The sequence below is a fragment of the Rhipicephalus sanguineus genome, chromosome 11, assembly GCF_013339695.2.
Source record: "Rhipicephalus sanguineus isolate Rsan-2018 chromosome 11, BIME_Rsan_1.4, whole genome shotgun sequence".
Classification (NCBI taxonomy): domain Eukaryota; kingdom Metazoa; phylum Arthropoda; class Arachnida; order Ixodida; family Ixodidae; genus Rhipicephalus; species Rhipicephalus sanguineus.
In genome coordinates this window covers 35,403,972-35,425,056 of record NC_051186.1, presented here as the reverse complement: position 1 = coordinate 35,425,056, position 21,085 = coordinate 35,403,972, and the positions used below count along the sequence as shown (strand labels likewise).

Genomic DNA, 21,085 nt, shown 5'->3' with positions numbered 1-21,085 from the left:
GCGGTGAGGGTACTGACAGCTTCTGAAGTTCTTCGCGTATTACTGAGCGTATGAGCTCTCGGAAGAAATCCATGTGGCCACCGAAAGCTCCCAAGCAGCCCGTAGTTGAGGCAACGTTGACTTGTCGTTCGTATGATGGGGCACGGTGCCGAAGAGTGTTCTCGATGGTCACGGCTTCAGAAATTCTGACGCAGTCTTGGGCGGACTGCGCACAAGCCCACCAAAAAGCTGCTCTTTGACCCCGCGCATGAGGTACCGCACCTTTTTCTCTTCTGCCATGTTGGAGTCGGCTCGTCGGAAAAGACGCGTCATGTGCTCGACATACATTGCCTTCGTTTGGCATTTGTATGCGGGACTGGAGATCATGCTCAGCTCACTCCTGACGATCAGGGTTGGCATAAGTCTCAAGAAGCCGGCGTTTGAAGTCTTCCCACGATGTCAAGATGCCTGCACGGTTCTCATACCAAACACGTGCGCCATCCATGAAACTGAAATAGACGTGCCGCAGCTTGTCTGCGTTGACCCACTTGTTGTGCACGGCAATAAAGTCGTAGTGAACAAGCCAATCTTCCACATCCTCATGTGGAGCGCCATGGAAGGGATTTGGCGTTCGAGGATTGAGCAAAGTAAAATGAAGCGGCGTTGTGCCTTCCGTACCGGTTTGGTTGGTGTCGGTTAGGATGGTCGGAGCCGCCATGTTGTCTGGGAGCAGTCCAAACTCAGGGGCTTGTCCTCGAATCCTTCTGCTGGTGCGGTGCACAGGAGTAACCACCGGCACGATGCTTGAGATCATGCTGCTCGGAGGGGTACGGTGCATTACCCCGCACCTCCACCAGTTTGTCACGCACTATAGGCGTTGTAGGGGCAAGAACACCGGAACAGCAAGACGCGAATGACAGACACGATACAACGGCTAGCGCTCCTCGCCTTCGTCTTCTTCGTCTTTTTTGGCTTGCCACGGCATGCTGGCTCAAAACACCAGGTGGCAATATAAAGACAGTGAATCACGCACACCAGTAAAAGGTTACGTGATAGGGATCATATACGTTTTTTCTTTTTAAATGCGAAGCATTTCTTAGCGAACTTCAGCGACTTTGAGCGTATCTATCTATCTATCTATCTATCTATCTATCTATCTATCTATCTATCTATCTATCTATCTATCTATCTATCTATCTATCTATCTATCTATCTATCTATCTATCTATCTATCTATCTATCTATTATCTATCTATCTATCTATCTATCTATCTATCTATCTATCTATCTATCTATCTATCTATCTATCTATCTATCTATCTATCATCTATCTATCTATCTATCTATCTATCTACGACTTTTTGCTCTCCTGGCCGTTTCGTTAATCGGATGTATACCAAAAGTGGTGTGGCATTACATGATCTTATTACGAACATAAACGACAGGTCATAACATTAAAATCATGACATGCATGTCATGAACGGCATGATTTACATTCCACGGCCTTGGGGTTCTTGCCACCGTTCTGTTAATTTCATATATACCAAAATTGGTATGGCGTGAGAAGACTTGATGACTAACATAATGACAGGTCCTAACGTGCAAATCATGACAGCATGTCATGTGCAGCATGGTTTAAATGACATGGTTTCGGGGCGCTCACGGCCGTTTAAATGAATGGATATATACGAAAACTGGTATGACGAGACATTTCTGTATACGAATATAACTGACACGTGGTAACAAGAAAACCATAATATGCATGTCATGTATGTCATGATTTACATGCCACGCTCATGATGCATTCGCGGCCGCTTCGCTAGATTGATATACACTAAACTTGGTATTGCGCGACGCGACTGTATGACGATCGTAAATGAGAGGTGCTAACATGAAAGTCATGAGATGCATGACGTGTACGACATGATTTACATGCCATGCTCATGGCGCACTCGTGGCCGTTTCGCTAGATTGATATACACCAAAATTGGTATTGCGTGACGCGACTGTATGACGAACGCAAATGAGAGATGATAACATGAAAATCATGACATGTATGTAATGATCTACATGCCACGCTCATGATGCATTCGCGGCCGCTTCGCTAGCTTGATATGCACCAAAATTGGTATTGCGTGACGCGACTGTATGACGAACGTAAATGAGAGGTGGTAACATGAATGTCATGACATGCATGACGTGTACGACATGATTTACATGTCATGCTCATGGCGCACTCCTGGCCGTTTCGCTAGATCGATTGATCTTCACCAGAAGTGGTATTGCGTGACGCGACTGTATGATGAACGTAAACGAGACGTGATAACATGAAAATAATAACAAGGAAGTCATGTACGACATGATTTACATGCCACGCTCATGGTGCATTCGCGGCCATTTCCCTCGTTTGATATACACCAAAGTTGGTATTGCTTGACGCGACTGTACGACGAACGTAAATGAGAGGTGGTAACATAAAAATCATGACATGCAAGTCATGTACGAATGATTTACATGCCGCGCTCATGATGCATTCGCGGCCGTTTCGCTAACTTGATATACAAGAAAGAAGAAGAAGAAGAGGAAGAGCAGAGGAAGGCAGGGAGGTTAACCAGAAGTTTGCATCCGGTATGGTATTGCGCGATGCGACTGTACGGCGAATATAAATAACAGGTGGTAACATGAAAACCATGACTAGCATGTCATGCATCTCATGATTTACATGCCACGATCATGGTGCATTCGCGGCCGTTTCGCTAGCTTGACATACACCAAAATTGGTATTGCGTGCTGTGATTGCATGACGAACATAAGGGACAGGTGGTAACATGAAAACCGTGGTATGCATGTCATGTATGGCATTATTTACATGCCATACTCATGGTGCACTCGCGGCCATTTCGCTCGTTTGATATACACCGAATTTGATATTGCACGATGTGACTGTATAACGAACATAAATGACAGGTCTTAACATGCGAATCACGTTATGCATGTCATGTACAGTATGATTTACATGACAGTGTCATGGTGCGCTTCCGGCCGTTTTGTTAGCTGAATATATACCAAAATTGGTATAGCATGACACGAGTGCGTGATGAACATAAATGACACGTCATGCACTGCATATACCAGAATATACGTTTCATTGGCATGGTATATACCAGATTGTGCATGCATGTGTGCATGGCAAACATGCGATATATGTTGAACTAGATTCCCTGGCATGAATGATTTCATGTGGCTCAAAGACAAACAAAGCGATGTATGCAGCTCTTTGCTGGCTGCTTCGCATTACATTGATTCCCACAGTGCGTGGGATCTGCCGGATTTTTTAACAACGAAGCTGGTCTAGCTCGGCGTAAAGTGGTTGACCGTGGTGGTAAACTATCACCATCATGAACGGGTATGTGCCACAGATATTGGGCAGATACCTTAACTCACCGCTACTACGTGGTCTGTAATAACCCTGAGAACGAGTACAGAGAGAAAGAGAAAAAAAAACAGAGACGGAAAGAAAGATATAAAGATAGAGAAAGAGAAAAATTCTAGAAAAAAAAAATGGTTCGTGAGGCGGGATTTGAACCCGCTTACCATAGATCCGAAAACGAGCGTCCTAATCACTCGGCCCTTCAGGAACGCTAGCAGAGCATTGCATAGCCTTGTATAGTACAGTGTAACAAGGAGGTGGGGAAGGGAAGCGAGGGTGAGGGAGAGAGATGTGATGATGAGGACAAGGGAAAGTAGAAGGGGAGACAATAAAGCGTCTCACAGAAACAATGAAAAAGAGAGAATACAGAGAAAGAAATGCAGAAAGAAAAAGAGAGACAGAGAGAACATCAACGAAATAGAGAGAACGAAGTAGAGAGAGAAAAAACATGGCTGGTCCCTCCGTCATAGAAATCGGTATAACACGAAAGGGAAACGTGTCTTCAAAGAAGTCGTGCTTATTGTGTAGTGATATATGAGAGCTTGTACAATGTCTATTCGTGTTTGGCAGCTATAGCACCGTTTGACGTGGATGCACCCACGTTGACGCCTAGTGGCATGTCTCCATCGCGACGACTAACGCCTATGATCATGATTTAACCGTTGTGGTTGTTTATTTATTTATTTATTTATTTATTTATTTATTTATTTATTTATTTATTTATTTATTTATTTATTTATTATATCCTCAAAAGTCCTGTATGGAACTTTACATGAGGGACGGGCGACATAAAAATGGCGGTATCGATGGTGTTTATTAGCATGTGGTTGAGTCTATTTCCTGGATGACGTTTTTGAAGCTCGCAAAATCGCGGATCACTGCTGCTTCGTCCGGAAGATCATTGCAGTCTCGGGCGGTGCGCAAAAAAAACGCCAGGCCTGCGCTAAAACCGCAGCACAGTCACAGCGAAAGCTGGAAGAGCGGCGTTTCTAGAGCCCGTTAAGCTCTCTTGGGGCTACAATACAAGTACACTAGAAAGGTACCCACTACGCCATAAATGACAATTTTTGTGAAGTTCGGAAGCACCTACTAAGCCATTATTCGTCATTCTGTGGAGAAGCGAGGCACCAGCTACACGTCTGTAAGGCATTATGTGCACTTTGTTCACACGACGACTGATGACGATGAAGAATTATGGCGCAGCCCTTTGTAATGGGTTGGAATGTTTTAAACGGCCCACCAGTTATGTAATTTGCATTGGGTGACGCCCGGTCGCTATTTCCCTCTCCCGTCATGCTGTATAACATACGTTGACGTGGGAAAGAGACGGGGGGGGGGGGGCGAAGAACTTTACTGAGACCCCGAGGAAATGTATCATGCGCTTATGGGCTTCCTTGGCAACCAATACAAGTGCCCTTGCGAGGAACCCACTACGCTATAAATCATTGTAATTTTACTGATACCCAGAGGAAGTGGATCATGCGCTTATGGGCTTCCATGGCAACCAATACAAGTGCACTTGCGAGGAACCCACTACGCTATAAATAATTGTAATTTTTGAGAAGTAGGGCAGCAGGCACTCTGCCATTTTTCGTAATTCTACGGAGAGCGTTGGTACCTGCTAAACCCATGTAAGGCATTATGCGCACTTTGTTGATGCTGTGCCTGATGACGATGAAGAATTATGGCAGGGTCCTTTGTAATGGGTTGGAAGCATTCAACAGCCTACTCGTTGCGCAATTCGCATTGTGTGACGCCTGGTTACAGAATTCGCGTTGTGCGACGCTTGGTGCTTATTCTACTCTTCTACCACGCTATATTGCATATGCTAATGTGGTTCCTTCCCGACATGAAGCCTGTATAGGACCTTTTAGCAAAGCAGTTTCAAGCACCGGCATGGCTCAGAGGTTGAATACTGGGCTCCCACGCAGAGGGCCCAGGTTCGAACCTCGTTCCATCCTGGAATTTTTTTCTTATTTAGATTTTTTTCTTATTTCGAGCGATACCGGTTACGGACACCGGCGGCGGCGGCAGCGGCGGCGGCGGCGGCGGACAACTACGGCACCAAAAACAGCCGGTGAAATGATCTCATAACAGCTTTCGCTGTAAAAGGACCGCTGAAATGAGGTGGTGTGGGCACGTGGCGGAATCACAGCATTTGGATGACTTGTGCGATGACCTCGGTGGACTGGTTGGATAAGGTGGTTGTCACGTGGGGTTGAATAAAAGAATATGTGAAAAAGCCAGAGACGTGCAATACGACGACGAATAGCGAGGGTAGAAAGTTTTAGCTGGGATTTGAGGGCGGAGACGCTGGAGTAGAAAGAATAAGCCGAAACAATGAATCTGGTCGCTCGGTTCTGGAGTGACTCAAGAATTTAATTATGATTAGCTTGGTGGGGGTCAAAGACAGCAGATGCATACTCAAGTTTTGGTCTGACAATGGTTTTATAAGCGAGTAGTTTAACGGAAGGTGGTGCTATGGAAATGTTACGGCGTGTGTACCCGAGGGCGCAGTTAGCGGAGTGAATTATGTGATTTATATGGTCGCCCCAATATAGGTCACTCGAAAGATGGACACCTATGTATGAAATCGAGTCAGTAGTGTTATGATCGGCTTTCACGGCTTCGCGCCGCTGGGCCGTCGGAATGGTATGGCGGCATCTGCCCTGCTTTCTTCGCTGTCAACGTTCGCCGAAACGCACCAGATGTGGCGGCAACACTGCAATTGTGTCGTGAACCCTTCGAGGCTGTCAGTGCACCTCGTCAAGCGCTTTGGATACACTCGGCTGACTTTGACGGTTTTAAATGCGAAGCATTTCTTAGCGAACTTCTGCGAGTTTGAGCGTATCTATCTATCTATCTATCTATCTATCTATCTATCTATCTATCTATCTATCTATCTATCTATCTATCTATCTATCTATCTATCTATCTATCTATCTATCTATCTATCTATCTATCTATCTATCTATCTATCTATCTATCTATCTATCTATCTATCTATCTATCTATCTAGCCGCCTACGACTTTGGGCTCTCCTGGCCATTTCGTTAATAGGATATACACCAATATTGGTATGGCGTAACGTGACTTTATGACGAACATAAATGACAGGTCATAACATGAAAATCATGATATCCATGTCATGAACCATATGATTTACATGCCATTGTTTGGTGCTCTTGCGGCCGTTTCGTTAGTTTGATATATACCAAAATTGGCATGGCGTGACAATAGTGTATGACGAACACAAGTGACAGGTCCTAACGTGCAAATCATGACACGCATATCATGTACAGCATGATTTACATTCCACGCTCATGGTGCGCTCGCGGCCGTGTCGCTAGCTTGATATACACCAAAATTGGTATCGCGCGACGTGACAGTGACGAACACAAATAACAGGTGGTAACATGAAAATAATGACACGCATGTCATGCACAGTATGACTTACGTGCCACGCTCATGGCGCGCTGGCGGCAGTTTCGCTAGCTTGATAAAAACCAAAATTGGTATCTCGCGACGTGACTGTGTGACGAACATAAATAAAAGGCGGTAACATGAAAATCACGACACGCATATCATGCAGAGCATGACTTACGTGCCACGCTCATGGCGAGCTGGCGGCCGTTTCGCTAGCTTGATATGCACAAAAATTGGTATTGCGTGCCGTGACTGTGTGACGAAAACAAATAACAGGCGGTACCATGAAAATCATGACACGCATGTCATGCACTGCATGACTTACGTGCCACGCTCATGGCGCAATGGCGGCCGTTTCGCTAGCTTGATATGCACCAAAATTGGTATTGCGTGCCGTGGCTGTGTGACGAAAACAAATAACAGGTGGTAACATGAAAATCATGACACGCATGTCATGCACAGCATGACTTACGTGCCACGCTCATGGCGCACTGGCGGCCGTTTCGCTAGCTTGATATACACCAAAATTGGTATCGCGTGCCGTGACTGTGTGACAAAAACAAATAACAGTTGGTACCATGAAAATCATGACACGCATGTCATGCACAGCATGACTTACGTGCCACGCTCATGGCGCACTGGCGGCCGTCTCGCTAGCTTGATATACACCAAAATTGGTATGGCGCGACGTGACTGCGTGACGAACACAAATAACACGTGGTAACATGAAAATCATGACACGCATGTCATGCACAGCATGACTTACGTGCCACGCTCATGGCGCGCTGGCGGCCGTTTCGCTAGCTTGATATGCACCAAAATTGGTATTGCGTGCCGTGGCTGTGTGACGAACACAAATAACACGTGGTAACATGAAAATCATGACACGCATGTCATGCACAGCATGACTTAGGGGCCACGCTCATGGCGCACTGGCGGCCGTTTCGCTAGCTTGATATACACCAAAATTGGTATCGCGTGCCGTGACTGTCTGACGAAACAAATAACAGTTGGTACCATGAAAATCATGACACGCATGTCATGCACAGCATGACTTACGTGCCACGCTCATGGCGCACTGGCGGCCGTTTCGCTAGCTTGATATACACCAAAATTGGTATGGCGCGACGTGACTGTGTGACGAACACAAATAACAGGTGGTAACATGAAAATCATGACACGCATATCATGCACAGTATGACTTACGTGCCACGCTCATGGCGCGCTGGCGGCCGTTTCGCTAGCCTGATTTGCACCAAAATTTACATCGCGTAGCTTGACTGTGTGAGGAAAACAAATAACAGGAGTTAATATGAAAATCATGACACGCATGTCATGTACGCCATGACTTACGTGCCACGCTCATGGTGCGCTGGCGGCCATTCCGCTAGCTTGATATACACCAAAATTGGTATGGCGCGACATGACTGTGTGACGAACACAAATAACAGGTGGTAACATGAAAATCATGACACGCATGTCATGCACAGCATGACTTACGTGCCACGCTCATGGTGTGCTGGCGGCCGTTTCGCTATCTTGATATACACCAAAATTGGTATTGCGTGCCGTGGCTGTGTGACGAACACAAATAACACGTGGTAACATGAAAATCATGACACGCATGTCGTGCACAGCGTGACTTAGGGGCCACGCTCATGGCGCACTGGCGGCCGTTTCGCTAGCTTGATATACACCAAAATTGGTATCGCGTGCCGTGACTGTCTGACGAAAACAAATAACAGTTGGTACCATGAAAATCATGACACGCATGTCATGCACAGTATGACTTACGTGCCACGCTCATGGCGCGCTGGCGGCCGTTTCGCTAGCTTGATTTGCACCAAAATTGGCATCGCGTAGCTTGACTGTGTGAGGAAAACAAATAACAGGAGTTAATATGAAAATCATGACACGCATGTCATGTACGCCATGACTTACGTGCCACGCTCATGGTGCGCTGGCGGCCATTCCGCTAGCTTGATATACACCAAAATTGGCATGGCGCGACATGACTGTGTGACGAACACAAATAACAGGTGGTAACATGAAAATCATGACACGCATGTCATGCACAGCATGACTTACGTGCCACGCTCATGGTGTGCTGGCGGCCGTTTCGCTATCTTGATATACACCAAAATTGGTATGGCGCGACATGACTGTGTGACGAAAACAAATAACAGTTGGTACCATGAAAATCATGACACGCATGTCGTGCACAGCGTGACTTACGTGCCACGTTCATGGCGCACTGGCGGCCGTTTCGCTAGCTTGATATACACCAAAATTGGTATGGTGCGACGTGACTGTGTGACGAACACAAATAACAGGTGGTAACACGAAAATCATGATATGCATGTCATGTAGGGTACGATTTAGATGCCACGCTCATGGTACACTACCGGCCATTTTGTTTACTGGATATATACCTAAATTGGTACGGCATGACAAGAGTGCGTGACGGGCATAAATAGCAGGTAACGCATCGTATATATGCAGCAGAATATATGTTTCATTAGCATGGCATATACCAGTTATACACGCATGCATGTATGACAATCTAGCGATATATAGCGAACTCACGACATGAATGACTTCATAAGCCTCAGTGACAAACCAGACGATGTATGCAGCTCTTTGCTGGCTGCTTCGCATTACCTCGATTTCCACACTGCGTGGGATCTGCCAATTTTTATGGCCTGGAGATGAACTATTTGCAGTCGAAGTTTCTCGGAGGAGGCAGTCACTTGTGCACTGCTTTGTTCAGCCTTCTGCGAGATGGATGGATGGATGAATAAACTTTATTTCGGTCCCTCGGAACGCGCCCTAGCACGTTGCGGGCCGCTCCCACGTCGGAACAGAAAGACCAAGTCTCTCTGCTGCGTCGCGGTCCCGTTGGACTGCCCATAGTTGTGCTTCGAGTCCGGAGCTTGTAATAGCTTCTTCCCATTTTGACGGCGTGATGACTTCGCCGCCGTGTAACGCGGGGCACCGCCAGAGCATATGTTCGAGATTAGCGATATCTGCGCATAATGAACATGCATTAGTTGGCTGTATTTCAGGATAGATCTTGTGCAATAGCGCGGGGTTAGGGTACGCCCCGACTTGAAGTAGCCTGAGAGATGCACCGGACAATTAGCCGAGCGCCGGAGATTCCTCATCAGGCACCTTTGCCACACTACGCGGTGTCTGCGACTTTGTGACCCGACCGGCAGCTGGCCGTCACCTGCACCAGCGACGCATCAAGGCAAGGAAACACTGCACCTGACAACTAGACCAGTTTCTAGGAATGTGCGCCGCCGGGATCCCTTCATGTGTGTATAGTGCCCTATACACCAATTGTGTCTTTTGTTCACCTCTCGGGCACAATCCGTTGAACCAGGCACGCCGCTTCGCTTTTCCTGCGGCTCAAAGGAGGCGGTGCTTTACTCTTGCTTTAGGGGGCGGAGATGAAGACAACGTGTAGATTGGACTGTCCTGGACTTCATTGTTTTTTCCAACAGGGAATCCAGGGAAGGCCCACGCTTTATAACGCGAACATCGAGACGCTCCAAGCACGCTACGCTAAGACTACGACGAGGCTACGTCGACGCGACGCAACGTCGCTAGACGACGCTACCACACGCTACCAAATTGTCATGTAAATAAACATTCCTGTTATCAGCTCGGGCTCCTGAACTGTACTTCTCCCTGAGGCCAGGCTGCTCCCCGGTCCTATGGGCAGACCCCCGACTACATCAGTAGCAGCTATATGACAGTTGTTGATTGTGTAAGTAGCCGGCGTGTGGTTTCAGCGACGATGGAAAGAAATTAGTAATGTTTTTTTCGCATTAATGGACATCAACCAGGTGGTACACTACTGCTGAATGCGTGAGAGGTCATGGTGTAGAGAAAAAAACATCGGTAGAGTCATTTATAGAGCGGTAGAGGCCACAATCATCAGCAAAAAGACGGACGTTAGATACAACGGAAAGCGAAATGTCGTAAATGTATATTGAGAATAAGAGAGGCCCTAGTACGGTACCCTGGGGCACGCCGGACAAGACATGGGAGAGGTCAGAGGAGTTATTATTAACATGCAGAAATTGTTTACGGTTTGTTAGGAATGCTTTAATCCAGTTGAAAACATGCCGATGAAGGTTTAGACGCGAGATTTTTAGTAGGAGACGGGAGTCGGGTACCTTATCAAAGGCATTTTCAAAATCTAAGAACAGTGTGTCAACTGGGATGTTACGGTCCATATGAAGGTGAATGTCGTGCAGGAATAATGTTAGTTGTGTCTCGCATGAGTGATCTTTACGAAAGCCATGTTGATTTGGGTGAAAAAAAGTTTACGAATGATAAAAATGTAGCAACATGAGAAAAGATGACGTGTTTCATGATCTTTGAACAATCACTAGTGAACCATATTGATCGGTATTTACCTGCAAATGCGCGGTCACCTTTCTTGAAGACCGGAATGACCTTCCCGACTCTCCACTCTAATGGGACTTCACCTGTGTCGAGTGACTGCTGAAAAATGATTGACAGTATGGAACTGCATACATGTTTAGTATTTTTCAGAATTCTGGCGTTTATGCCATTTATACGGCATGGTGAAGAGTTCTTTATTTGGTTAATAACTGTAACAATGCCCTCTGAATTGAACTGAATCTTAGGCATTGGCGGAAAAGCGAAATGTGGAAAATCATGAAGTTCGTTCTTAGGTTCATTAGGTAAAGACGGAACAACATGCAGAGTTGAAGACGGATGGAACGTCGCAATCGGCAATGGTGGATCCAAAAGTGTCACAAAGAGAAATGGTGGTTTTGTCGTCCGGTTTCATAATTTTCCAAAAGCGGCGTGGGTTGTTCCGAAGCATGTTAAGTAGGGGGGTTGAAAAAAAGTTTCGCTTTGCACAGGGGGCACAGGTTCGCCCAAATAAAACGCTTAGTCTTGTACAAGCCGACTGCTGCCTTCGTCGCTGTCACGACCCCATGACAATATTTCTGCTGTATTCTGTGCCTTCACTTATTATTGCATCGTGAAGATTTGTCATTCATATCCTTATTAACTCATTTGCTGTACACAGAACCATAGCTGAACGCAATTTGCATGCGCTGTCCAGGTAAGTGTACGCATTGCCTCTGGTTACATGTTATCCCTTGATATCCATTTATGCTACTATATGGGTTTTCATTCGATTCGTGGCATACAGATGTCTATGTGTCATCTCACTTTGAACTTCTTGTTAACAGGCACGGACCCTTGCAAACAAAAAATAAAAGAAACAACGGGGTCGTGTTTTGGTGGCGGAATAATCGAGCAGCGCTGGGGATATAACTATACATCGAAAAAGTGCGTGAAATATTGGTACGCAAGCTGCCATAGTAATGGAAACAATTTCCGGACGGTAAAGCAGTGTCTGGAGACCTGCAGTGGTGAGTCAACAAGTCTTAACTACACGGTGCACTGACACTAACTGGCCTATTTTACAACCTGACAAAGTGGGAATATAACAGCACTGGAAAGCGCAACAAAAACAAATAATGTAATTTTAATTTAAATCAGAGCGGAAGACGCGAGGCCAGTAAAAAGACAAAGGCAATAGTGTTGGTTCACAACAAGGTTTCTTCGTGACAGCTGCATAATACCTAGTTGCACGGTCTCGGACAAAGGAAGAGAAGAATGATTAAAGAATAAATGCCGAAAGGAATAACCTCACTGGCGCTTCAATACCTCCGGGATCGTCGCACCTTCGACCAAACGACGATATAACGCGATGAAGTGATCATTTGAGGTCATGTTATATAACGTCACAAACGATGGGGATGTGTGACGTCATGATGACGTCATAGATCACAAATTACATCATAGCTGACATGCCGGTAGCCAGGAATTTTTTTCGGGAAGGGGCATTTGCTGAAAACCTTGACTTTTTCAGAAAGACACCTATTTTTTTTTTTGGTAAAGACACGTACTTCACCAACATTTCGGGGGGGGGGGGTACCCCTGGCTACGGGCCTGATAGTTGATCACGTGATACTTTTTGGACTGTTCGTGTTGTCGCCTCCGTTGACGGTCACTTTTTGGGTTTCATGAAGTATCTAAAGGCTTTCGCCTTAATAAAATTTTACGCCCTTAAGGACGTGATAGACGGTGCGATTACGAATCCGATCCGGCATCCGATGCGGCGGTGCGGCAGTCGGAATGGCGAGGTTTTGTCGTATCGGGCCGCCGGATCGGATGTCCGGCGTGCATCAAACCGGGCGGATATTAAATGCGAATCATTTCTTAGCGAACCTTTGGCACTTTGAGCGTTTCTATATACGTATCTATCTATCTATCTAGCCGCCTACGTCTGGGTGCTCTCATGATCGCCTCCTCAACTTGGTGTAGACCAAAATTGGCATGGGAGGGTAAGAGGATTTGACGAATATGACTGTCGGGTCATGACATGAATAACGTGAACGTCGCGTACGTCGTCAAACCCTTTCCTCCAGACACGTGTGGCACATGCCCTTTTACCACGGGGCACGGTGTATGGGTATGGGCACAGGTGATTGATAGTTTATATCTACCCAGGAACGGCGAGAACAGACATGGGTAATTTAAATGAGAGAGCGTTAAGAAAAACCGACATCGGCAGCGTTGACCCGACGAATGGAAAGAATAAAAGTTAGGAACCCAGCAGGAATCGAACCCAAGCATTCTGCGTGGCAATCAGGTATTGTACCGCAGAGCCACGCCAGTTCTATAAAATAGTTTGGAATAACAGCCTAAGCAGGCTTAATGTCGGTGCAACGTCAATTGTGGTTGTGGTGCTGGTTATCTAATTTTACAACAAAGCAATAAACACTACATATATATTCCTACGATACAGGCGTCATATCAAATTAACGTCTGTGGTTCCAGTGTTGGCCCCGCTTTTATAGCAGTCTAATAAACATTACATTTGTATTCCTATGATTCAGCAAGCTATATTGAAGCATTGCTCGACCCCGGAGGAGTAAATTAACGAAAGTTTAGTATGATACTCACATGATTGCACCATAAAGTGCACTTAGTTTCGATAATACTAACGTATGTACGCTAACGTGAGGGCTGTAGTGATGCCGAACTATCGATGGTACTATCGATAGCTGAGTCACTATCGTACTATCGATGGTGAAAAATACTATCGATAGCGCTATCGATAGTACAAAATTCGATGGTACTATCGATAGTGTAAAATCAACAGCGCGGACTCACTGCAGAGTAAGCTTGGTTCCCCGCTCTCGTGGTACATAGGGGAGCCGTAGGAGCAGGTTGAAGGGCAAGAAAGTTGACATGATTGAGTTCTTCACCAGAGTGCTTTGCTGACACATGATTATAAAGTCAAACTGTTCAACTGTAGTGGAAAAGAAGCCTTTACATGTGGTGGGACTGCGCGGCTTCAAATTGATATTGCATTTTATGATTTCCAAATAAAAAAAATCAAGAAGTTAATTGTAAGGTGTAAGTGGTTGCTTTTGGATACGAATTTATTGATGGATATATTCCGCAATTTTCACTGTGGCAATAATTAATTCCTCTGCCAAAAATTGCTCATAAGTTAAACGAAGCTGATAGTAGACTATCGCAAATATCTTCGCAATATGGCCTGCCAGCAACCACATCATTATTCACACCACTATCGATAATATCGTCACGTGGTCGTGACGGTGAAGAATGCTGCAGCAAGACTGGGAAATACGGAGCTCTTTATTTGGACGAACGTGTGCCCAGAAAATCAAAGCTCATGATACAAGCGATACGTGCTGCGCCCTGATAGCGGCGGGAGCAGTCGTCAGCCGTTGAGTAATCTGATCATCGGTGGAACGCGTCGTTCTTTATACATCAGTCATCAAACCTTCCAGCGTTATTGCTGGCGCTCGCGTAAGCTCTCGAATAAACTTGACTATTCGTGTCCGGCGCCTAATCTTAACAGAATGATCTCAAACAATTGTGAAGCTTCTCAAACATTACGCCGCGGTCTGCGTCAAACGTTGCTAACAGTCTTTGTGGGTGAAGTCAAAACAAAGCAATAAACACGCGTAGCAGTAACATCGCTAGTAATATTACGACGGTACTACCGATTGCACTATCGATAGTTTGTCGATAGTAGCACTATCGATAGTTTGTTTACACTATCGATAGTTTCAAAAAAACTATAGATACTATCGATAGTCAATTTGCCGATAGTTCTGCATCACTAGAGGGCTGACGTTACGTCGCACGATAAGTTACCCTTTAAACGGCAGTGTTGTCGACGTGCCTGGTAAGCCCAGGATGGGAACACAGCTACTACACTTACAAAAACACGTCGATCCACCTCGTAACGCTTGGCTAAAAGGCATAAAATACAGCATAGAAGTACTCGCTGGCTTCTTCGCATGACACCGATTCCCACGAGGCGTCGGGTCTGCCCAATTTCTTTCTTCTCCGGATCGAACCGTCACACCTCCGGAGCCATTGACAGAGTGGAAGACTGTGGGGGTGCTATCACCCCCTGTAAAGTCATTTGCGCCTCATGGCGCACGTGCGTCTCGGGGATTAGCCGCAATTAGCTTTAATGGCGCTGTGATTGCGTGGCGTCAGGTTGGCGCGGTGGCGCCGGCAGCGCTGCCTGGAAGGTTACACCGGCGTGAAGGGAACAGCAGCGAGCGTCTATGGTCTTTGGTGGCTTGGCATGGTCGGCGACGGTCGCTACCGGGAGGGCCCCGGGGGACGATACCACAGATCATTTCCCGTGGCCCCTCGTGGTGAGTCGAACGTCGGCGACGCCGCATTCGCGGTACATTGCGTGTGTTATATTTTCTGTGTATTGTATTGGTATTGTATAAGGTTATACAATACCAATATAGTACGCAAGGTTATATAATAAGGTTATACTAGTTAGGTATTAGATTTGGCTGGTGAGCTCGTCGTATGTAAAACAGTGTTCAATGAATGTACACGTGGTTGCTGCCCGACGGCATGAACTGTGTCCATGTGTTCCGAGAGCGCGGTTTATGATCAGACCCCACAAGACATGTGACGTCACGCCACTGGTGGCGCCCGGGTCGCCCGTCCGTTCTTCCACACTTTGATCATCGCGCACAAGGCCAGTCGAGGCTGGAGGCATTTGGCGGCATTGCCGCTTGCGGTGCCATGTAAAAGATTGGCTGCAATATGTTTGTGACTAGAAATAATTCCTGATGGAATGTAGTGATTCAGGAGATGCCCAGGCGGAACAACTGCCAGCCATCTAGACTGGGCTAACCCCGCCTGCTGCACCATCACAACCACCAAGACCGCCACAATGTTTAAAGCGTGGCATTTCTGCAATGCAACGCCGTCTGCAAAACACTAACGAGATCACGAGCAGCGATGGAAGGCTGTTTCCCAGGAAAACAGTGACACCTGCCGTCTCGGCTAGTTGACTCCCTTCGCATCCGCTTTTGCTCTTCACAATGAAGTCGTCAAGCATACATGCAACGACTTCACATTGAAGTCGTTGCATATAGCGTGTCCCAGCTATCACACAGCATGATTTAAAATAAGAGGAACGGCGTTACGCGAAGCGAACTTAGCACTTATTAGACAGTTATAGTTTAGCGTTAGCGTGATAGCGGGTATTAAGGGAATAGCGTTACCGTGTCGCAAACGTTGGTTGCAGAAAGCGTGTTTTAGTTTAGCGGGATAGCGTTTACTTGCCTAAGCTGGGACGGTGGCGGCACCTAGCGAAGGGCGAATGCGTTAAAAAAAAGTGAAAAGAAAAAACAGGAAATGCTCGCCTCTATCCCTGCACGCAGCAATATTAGAACTTTCTTTAGTGACAATAAAGGTTAATAAACATGAACTACGCTCCAAAAGCGAAAATTTTCATGTTGCAGACTTGTTTACACCAATATTCTAGTTAGGCCTAGGGACGTCCGAAATGGGAAGCGATCTCAAAAACTACGCTAACGTACCCGTAATACTCTGTCGTCGAAACTACCTGAAGGCAAGCGAAGCCATTGCGCACAGTCGTTTGCTACAAAAGAAGTGTAATGATCTACATAACGCTAAATTCAGTTCGAAGCTGGCGTCCAAAACCGCCACCATGTTTTACGTACACTACGTTAACCACGCAAACATGGTAACGCTAAATCTGAAAAATAGCGTGCGTACGGTAAACGCTACGGGTCGTTTAGCGTACTGCGCATGCGCATTTCGATCCCGCTATTCCGCTAAGCCCGCTAAACTATAACTGTCTATTGTTCCAAGTGAACTAGAGTAACCACCACTAATTTTTGTTAATGATGTTAAATAAATTAATAACAATTATATTTGTAACTCGACCTATAATTATCAAAATACAAATGTGGCATATGTAAGCATGTTCAAATGACATCTAACTGCGCTATTTCGAACAACGTACTATTTGCGTGCTCATTTCTTCCGTTTGATAAAGAAAGCCCGCGAAATCTGAAAATTGACACGTGACTATACGACAGCGTGCATCAGGAAGCAGCGCCATCAAAAAGGCTCACTGTGAGGTGGCAAATCAAGAGGAAAGTATGGATCACCCTATCTAAGTTTTTAAAGGCTAGATCAGAGCATAGTTCTACAAAGAAAGACACTCAACGCAAACGCTTCGTTGTTTTACCTTACATTCATCGTTTTTCCCATCAGCTAAAGCACATAGCCAATCGGTTCGGTGTAGAGGTTGTTTTCAGTGCACCCAATAAGATTCAACGTATCTGTCGTGCGGTGGACCAAAAATTCGACAAAAAAATCAAGAAGAATAATGTGTTTGCCTTTCAAAAGAAAGCGGAAAGTTCGTGAGGTGCAGGATAGGGGCAGTTTATTTGTTGCCCTTAACCTGCGGTCGGGTTTATATAGGTCAGACTGGCCGGTGCGTCAACACTCGCCTTAATGAACATATGAAGTCATTGGATAATAGTAATAACTCCCATCTAGCCGAGCATTGCAGGAACTGCCAATGTCATCCTGTGTGGTGTGATACTAACATTTTGTTTTATCATAAAGACAAGATAACTCGGGAAATAGTTGAAGCTTTCCACATTAGAAGGTGTGCTGATAAATGCGTAAGCAACCCATCGATTGTACTAACTGACAAGGAGTTCACCTTTTTGAGTAGCACTTGACTTTTAAAATCTGCTGCACGATGTAGTTACTTCTGCAATATTACTGTCATGATGTATTTTTTCTTATGTTTCCTTATGTTTTGCTTGTTTGTTTGTTTGATTCTTTTTACGCACATGCGCTCTTGAGCTACCCTGGGTTATATATTTCGTGTACTTCCTTCAATAAACTTAGTTGTGAGTTCGCGCCCGTTTGTCTTCTCGCCTTTCGTTTCCGTCTTTTGTGCGCGCGCCGAAATGTTTCCAAGAATGTCCTCAAACCAACTCGCCCAGCTCTCCATACTATTACTATCTGCCACTCCTCGGCCGAAGAAACGCGCCGCTTCGGTCTTGAGTCAGCCATAATCTGAGCAGTGCTCCGGCCGCGTTACCAATAAGAACAGCCGGCTGTGACATATAGATAATAATAGTGGCGTACAATCGAGCGGAAGGAATCCATGCGAAAATGAGACATGTTCTTGGCGCTCGTTCTGTACCCTTGCTGAAGTGCGGATCGTTACATGTGTCTGGCAACGGACAACAGGCAAAGTGGTTGCTTGCAGTTAGCTCTTTTTTTGATGACACTGCTTTATTTTGTGGGTGGGAGCGTAGTCACGTGTTAATTGTTATATTGCGTGGGCTTTCTTTATCAGCCGGAAAAATAAGCAAGCATTTCGTACGTTGTTTAAAATAGCGCTGTTAGATGTCATTTGAACACGCCCACATACACTCTAAGAAATAATCGAGTATTTGGGGAGTATTTCTGCCACACAACAATAATCGTCATCTGGCTTGCTTGCGTATCGTCCTTTGAAAACCCGGCTCTTGTCACTTCCTATCAAGAATGCTGTGTCACGCTGGTAACGTGCTTGCCGTTCGTTATCGAGAAGTGCCAGGACCGCGTTGATAACGCGAGGAAAGTACGTGAGGTGGATGACAATTATTGTTGTGTGGCAGAAGTACTCCCCAAAAACTCGATTTTTTCTTAGAATGCATGCATCATTGACACATAGATAATTAGGTGAGTGCTCTCGGAGTTACAAACAGAATTATGATTAATTAATTAAATCTCGTTAATGAAAAAAATTGTACTCCAGTGTACTGGGAAAATATGTACTAGGTTAGCTTCGCGTAATGCCGTTCCTCTTTCTTAAAAATTGTGCTGCGTGCTAGTTGGGACAGCCTGTATAAACGCGCTACATGTGCAAAAGTAAGCGCTATGTGACGACCTCGCGTTCGATAGCGAATGGTCCAGGCGGCGGCTGGTGTCACCCTGGCTAACCATACCGGCCTGAGTCGTGAGTGACTGGGGGCTGTTATGATGTACTTGTCTCTCGCGAAGGCAGTTTTATTGACTATTTTCCTTGAGCACGAAGCATAGGTATAGAAATTTGTTTGTTTCGTACTTTGTACAGAGGCGCCGTACGTAGGCGGAGCTTGGGATGATTGCTTGTTCGCCCCATGTGTGATGAATCGTCGTATGTCGCATGCCGGATCAACCGATGCCGCACGTCTGATCGAATACAAAACCGAACCGTCTGTCTCGCTCTTAAAAAAGCCGTCGTATATAACGGAGTTTGTGCCGATGCGCCTCGTAAGCGAGCTGGCCTTCGGGAGTCAGCCACGCGCGGACTCCCCATTGGAACTCATCTAAGAACAACTTCCCCTCTGAAAAAAGGAGATTACCTGGAGCGCATGCCTTCTCGCTAGTATTGTGTTGACCACGTGTTCTTACCTTAGTGCTGGCGCAACTTCCTGGCTTGCTTGATTTATCTTGTTTCTCAGTTGGTTTTAGGATTTATGTTAGTAATTACTTTTCTTTTTTGCGACTTTCGCTTTGTATATCATGGACATATGCCTCAGCTTTTAAGTTTTGGGCTGCACTGGCACCATTCCTTAACTGTATTTGCCGAAAACTTCTTGACACGCGGCATTATCATCGCAATATTTCATGTAATAACCATTGTTGTTCTGATGCACGTCAAAAAGAGGCCTTGCGTTCGAAGCAATGAAATAGTGAGTCCAGCGCTGTACCTGCGCGAATCTTTATGTGTCACGTCATTTTACGCTGTTTAACATTTCTTAAGTTTCCATAACCTCTGCTGCGGCAGAGGATCGTCTTCAATATATTTTTTATCGATTCAATTTCACGCTTTCGCAAAGACGAAGTGAGCCCGCAGCACACATTCGCAAATCTGAAGCGAGTTCGCTGCTCAAGCGGTCGCGTGGTATTTTTTCAACCGTTCGTCGCCGCGGTTTTCTTTCAAGGCCACGCTAGCATGATACATATAAAGCTCTTAATAAAGTGTGTTCATGGCCCTGGCAAGGTAGCCCAGCGGGTAAGGTGTCTGCTCCAAAGCTCGAGGACGCGGGTTCAATTCCAGACCACAGGGGGCGGCATTTCCGTGCAAGGGGAGAAATGAAAAAACACTTTTGTACTTTAAGTTAGGCACACGTGAAGGAATACAAGAGGTAAAAATACATTGAGGGGTCGACCATTGAAGTATGCCTCACAATGATGTGGTTGTAGCACATAAAACTCCAGCATTTTAAAATTAAGTCTTCTTAACTACCTCTTCTATATTTTTGTAGGAGATTCACAATGCCTGAAGGAGCCCCAGAGCCAATGGCTGCCACTTTTCCAAACATTTTACTTTAATGCAACTGAGGAAAAGTGCTTAAGCAGAAGAACAAGAAGAATGAAAACCAGTAATAAGAAGAACCGATTTGCAACTCAGAAGGAATGCGAGGATCAATGCATGCCAAGCACTTCTGTAGTTGTAAGGAGTCACTCTATGGCGTAACGCAAATAAAACGAACGACCCAAGTGACACGTTTTAATAATTGTAGAACTGTCGAAATAATGTGCTTTCACATTTAAGTTCACGCAAGATACCTCTAAATCGCTTATTTTCGGACGAATTGCGACATTTGCTTGGGTTTTCCAGGAAATATCGTGGAACTGCTACGAGTTCCCATACTATGGTGCAAACGTTGCTCTTAGCCGTGGTCAGACAGACAAGAAAATGCACTTGCTAAACTTCTTGTTATCAAAAAAATGCGCTCGACTACTCCGACAGAGCTCGTACTCCCTATCATCGCTAGAATGAAACGTGATTAAACAACACTCTAAGCGTTA

At 45.7% G+C, this 21,085-nt stretch overlaps 1 protein-coding gene across 1 annotated transcript in view; it reads left to right on the top strand.

The window, feature by feature from the left end:
* The window catches only part of LOC119373261 (inter-alpha-trypsin inhibitor), a 34,495-nt gene extending 13,715 nt beyond the window's left edge, over window positions 1–20,780 (top strand). The window contains exons 3-4 of the mRNA XM_037643283.2: window positions 12,076–12,258; window positions 20,539–20,780. Of these exons, the coding sequence (XP_037499211.1) occupies window positions 12,076–12,258; window positions 20,539–20,750 (395 nt within the window). The 3' untranslated portion in view covers window positions 20,751–20,780. The remainder of the gene's footprint in view (window positions 1–12,075; window positions 12,259–20,538) is intronic.
* The last annotated feature ends 305 nt before the right edge of the window (window positions 20,781–21,085 follow it).